Source organism: Danio aesculapii, chromosome 23, assembly GCF_903798145.1.
Source record: "Danio aesculapii chromosome 23, fDanAes4.1, whole genome shotgun sequence".
Lineage (NCBI taxonomy): Eukaryota > Metazoa > Chordata > Actinopteri > Cypriniformes > Danionidae > Danio > Danio aesculapii.
In genome coordinates, this window is record NC_079457.1 from 48,394,030 (window position 1) to 48,399,029 (window position 5,000).

Genomic DNA, 5,000 nt, shown 5'->3' on the forward strand with positions numbered 1-5,000 from the left:
CACAATAAGAAAATAAATAAATAAAAAAGGTCACAGCGTGCGGGTCATGCGGACCGTCAGAGGACACATTTAGATGTGACACAGGTCATGTTCTCACCTTGTTGTCGCTGATCTGTTTGGTGAGCGGCTCCCGGCTCTGCTGCAGCAGGTTATTCAAACGCAGCTCATTCTGGCCAATTAGAGCCTTCACTTTCCGCCTCTGCTCCTCCCACTGGTCGCTGTGGCCAATCATGTGGTCCAGTTGCAGAAGCCGCGCCTCCACACCGTTCTGTGTGCTGTCCCATTGGCTGCGGACTTTCTCCACTGGCACACAGAGGGAGAACAGATACAGACCACACACACACACACACACACACACACACACGCTCCTTCATTAATGTGTATAAAACTGCCATCTAGAAAACATCTGAGGTGTTATTTATTAGCACTAAACTTTGAACCACCATTCTGTCTTTATTTATTAATTATTAAAGAGAGATATTTCAACACGTTTGCCTTAGTATGTTAGCAAGAATTTACCATATGCTAACGTTTTAAGCATTCTGCTAACATGCACAAACATTCTGATACTGATTCTGATATCAAAACTGATTCGGATCAAGCCTGAAATGAAGATATAGAAAGAGACTAGGATTAAGAACGAAAGATTAAGACTGAGATATTGACAAATAAAACTGAGAGAGACAGAAATGAAGATGAAGAGGAGTTTCAGATGCTCACACTTCTCCGAGATGGATGTGCGCACGTCCAGGTTGGAGGTTTTGTTCTTGATGTTTTGGGCCAGTGTGATGATATCCTCCAGCTGAGGGTGTCTCTGCTCCAGATCACCTTTAGTCACCTACAAACACCACACAAAACACTGTCTGCTTTCCATTGTCACCCCTGTTAGCCCGATTTCCATTGCGGTCAGTGTTATTTGCAGTGCGCATCTATTGTGATGTCAGATGTTCGTTAGACTGCAGATCTTGTTGTAGGCCCTATTGGAATTGCTGCGTTTCTTATTCCTCTTTAGAACGCCTTTTTGAGGGTCTAAACACTCGAAAATTCACGAAACTTTGCACACGCCCCAGAATTGGCGAATATTTATGTTTGTTATGGGTTTTGGAAATGGTAAAATGACTCAACAGCGCCACCTGTGGACATTTGACGAAGTGGCCTCCGAGCTACTATTCATGCACACGTACGAAAATTGGCACACACGTCAAACATGCCAAAACCTACAAAAAAGTCTCTTGGAGCGAAATCTCAAACCTAACAGGAAGTCCGATATTTAAAACTTCCTCTGCCGAAAAAGTGTCGTTTTGCCATTTCCAGGCGGTGTACTTTAACGAACTCCTCCTAGGGATTTCATCAGATCAACACCAAAATTAGGTTTTGTCATCTAAAGGCCTTGGCGATGTTAAATTGCGAAGATCTACAGTTTTAGTAGATGGGCGTGTCCGTGGCGGCCTCTCAAACGTTGGTGTTTCGCTACGAAACAGGAGGTTGTTATAACTCAGGCATGCATTGTCCGATCTGCCTCAAAATCCACATGTTTGATAAGACTCCTGAACTGAACATGTTTACATGCCAATATCCAGTTACAGTTATAGCGCCACCTGCTGGCAACAGGAAATTACATGTTTTACACTAACAAACTCCTCCCTCAGATTTGATCATATCAGCACCAAATTTGCGTGGTGTTATCTGAAAGCTCTAGCGATGATTTATTGTGAAGATCTAGAGTTTTTTTTTTTTTAAAGTTATGTTTCTTAAGTTTAGTTATACCCTTCCGAATAAGGTAAAAACCGAGCGTTTCATTCAATGGATAAACCGTAAGGGCTTGTAAAAAAACTGCTCATTTTACAGCTCCCCAAGAGTTAAACAGGCGAGTTTTACCATTTTTGAAACCATTCAGATGATCTCCGGGTCTGGCGGGAGCACTTTTAGCTTAGCTTAGCATAGATCATTGAATCGGATTAGACCATTAGCATCTCACTCCAAAAATTCTAAACAGTTTTGATAACTTTTCTGTTTAAAGCTGGACTTTTATGCAGTTACATTGTGTATTTAAATTAAAAGCTGCTATTTTGTAAGCTAATATGGCTAGGAACTATACTGGTGGCGATTCAATAATTTATGCTAAGCTAAGCTATTGCTCCCGCCAGACTCAAAATGGTAAAACTCAACTGTTTAACTCTTGGAGGGTTGTAAAAGAAGTTTTTCATACGGAATATAGAAATTCCATTATGGTTTCAACACTAGCTTAGGCAAAATCCGTCTGACCTGCTGGCGGCCGATGGTGGCGATTCAATGACCTATGCTAAGCTAAGCTAAGCTAAAAGTGCTCCTTCCGGACCTGGAGATGGGCTGAATTGATTAAAAGATGGTAAAACTCAACTATTTAACTCCTGGAGAGTTGTAAAAGGAGCTTATTTCTAAAGTTATCATACTGAATATAGAAATTCCAGGATGGTTTCAACACCAGCGCAGACAAACCTGCAGGCGGCCGATGGTGGTGCGGATCTCGTCTTTGTCTCCGAGTGTGACGATGTTGGACTTGAGCATCTGGTGTATGAGCAGCAGCCAGTCCGCCAGCTCTGTGGCCGTCTGGTGGAGTTCACTGGGTCCCATCATCAGCTCCGGGCTGCGGCGCCGCTCCTCGCTCCGCAGACTGACCATGTGCACCGCAGACGGGACGCTCGCTGGGGAACACACACACATTTAAAGGCTGAATTATCAATTATCACTATTGATTATTATACAGTGATCACCGTAACCCATAGCGCATGCCCTCGCACTAAGCCATGCATTTCAAGAGCTCACACTTAAATGATGCTTGATAAGGTGAATGCGTGTTTCCTGTCCCAGGAGAGAGCTCTGAGCTCGGAGGATCCTCAAACCCAGGGCTCCCTCCTGTTTAGTCAGGAAAGAGGGGAGTCTGGGCTCAGGAAGATCTTGAGAACTCCACTCCTCTGATATTTAGCTAGGGAAGAGTGGAAAGAGTCGGGTGGATCGAGGATTCTTCAGAGACGAAGATGACTAAGGTAAGGAGAGCGGACTAGTTATATGTGTTTGGATCTGATTGGTTGGTCATGAGATTGTTAATGCAAGACCAGTCGAGGTCATTCATAAGCATGTGATCATCTCGAAATTAGTTTATAAAGCATCACTCATAGTTCTTCATTTTGTTTGTGTTAGAGGCGAGAACCGACGGACGTGCAACAACCTTAATCATAAAGTAAACACAAGAGTAAAGACTCTTGCACCCAATGGGCACCAATGAACTCTTGTTAGCTTACATCGCTAGTCTTATGCTGAACGATTCATCAGTGCATGTCATTAAGAACAAAACTATAGTGTGCTCTTGTAATCTTGAATTGAAATCTGAAAATCCACTTCCTGTTTGTTTTCAGCTAAATTCTCAGATTAGGCCAGTCTGAGGTAGTGGGCGTGGCTGACACACTTAACCACGCCCCTCCAGCTGTCAGCGATATGACAACAAACAGAAATGGTGAGGGGGAGGAGTCTGTCAGGTTGCACTAACTCTCCCCAAACCCTTTTCACCATCCCTCAGAAAGAAACGCCTCCTTTACTACATCCAATCAGCTCGCAGTAGAAAAACAAGCCCCGCCCACTGTTTTCTTTTTTCGAGAAATTAAATAATTTTTATTTAATTCTGTTTTTGACAATTGAGCACAAAAAGAGCTGTGTTTGTTTTTAAGCCCTCTCCAGGCCTTAATTTGTGAACTTCAAGAAGCGTGAGCGCCCTAAACTCACCTGTGAACGTCTGCTGAGAAACCTGCTGGGAAACCCACGGGGACACGGCAGGATGCTGAGACTCCTTCAGTCGCACGTCCAGAGCTTTCCAGTCGGCCGCCAGCTGCTCGATTTTACTCTATACACCCACACACACCCACACACACACACACACACACACACACACACACACACACACACACACACACACACACACACACACACACACACAATAAAGAAATAAAGGTGAATTGAATTAAAAACACACACGCAACAGGAGAAATCATGAAAATTTAAGACTTAATTTAAGAGAAACAATTTAACAACAAAAAAAATGTCTAAAATTTGGAAAACAAGAATTGTGAAATGGGCGCAGTAGGTAGTGCTGTCGCCTCACAGCAAGAAGATCGCTAGTTCGAGTCTCGGCTGGGTCAGTTGGCATTTCTGTGTGGAGTTTTCATGTTCTCCCTGCGTTAGTGTGGGTTTCCTCTGGTTTCCCTCACAGTCCAAAGACATGCACTTTAGGGGAATGTGTGTGTGTGTGTGTGAATTTGAGAGTTTGTATGGGTTTTTTCCAGTACTGGAAGGGCATCTGCTGTGTAAAACGTGCTGGAATATTTGGCGGTTCATTCCGCTGTGGTGACCCCTGATTAATAAAGGGACTAAGCTGAATGAATGAATGAATAAATTGTGAAATGTATTACAATACTACATGATATTTAACAATATATTGTTGGCTAATCAACAGATAATAAAAATAACACATTAAAAAAATATATTCTATATATAAATGGGAAATATTCTCAGGGCTAGTGAAAATCTTAGGAAACTGGCTTGATTAGAGCACTCCTAACAATTATTAATGTTTTAGAGAGTAACTAAACCATTTAGACATGCACAAAAAGTGTGATCTGATATGATTTGATTTCAAAATAGTGCAAAGTAGTAAGTATTATTATTATTATTAATTATTATTCTGGCACAAACCTTCTCCTGTGGTAAAAGCAGCTGTTTCCTCTGGAGCTCAATAGAGTAGGATAGGAGATCCTCCAGCTCTCGCTTCTGCTCCAGCATGGACATCTCCAGAACCTACACACACACACACACACACACACACACACACACACACACACACACACAATCAGACCTCAACACTAGACATCTAAAATGTGATATTAATTTGTAGTTTTTCAGTAGTGAGTCGCTGGCCTGAATGTGTGAAGCTGGCACTACATCTATACTGTATCATCAATTCAAGATGT

The 5,000-nt window shown here is 42.5% G+C and overlaps 1 protein-coding gene across 1 annotated transcript in view; it reads right to left on the reverse strand.

Moving 5' to 3' along the window:
- The window catches only part of utrn (utrophin), a 346,120-nt gene that overhangs the window by 215,414 nt on the left and 125,706 nt on the right, over nt 1-5,000 (reverse strand). Inside the window, 5 exon segments of the mRNA XM_056448819.1 lie at nt 98-303; nt 721-838; nt 2,479-2,684; nt 3,760-3,877; nt 4,726-4,827. Coding sequence (XP_056304794.1) covers nt 98-303; nt 721-838; nt 2,479-2,684; nt 3,760-3,877; nt 4,726-4,827 — 750 coding nt within the window.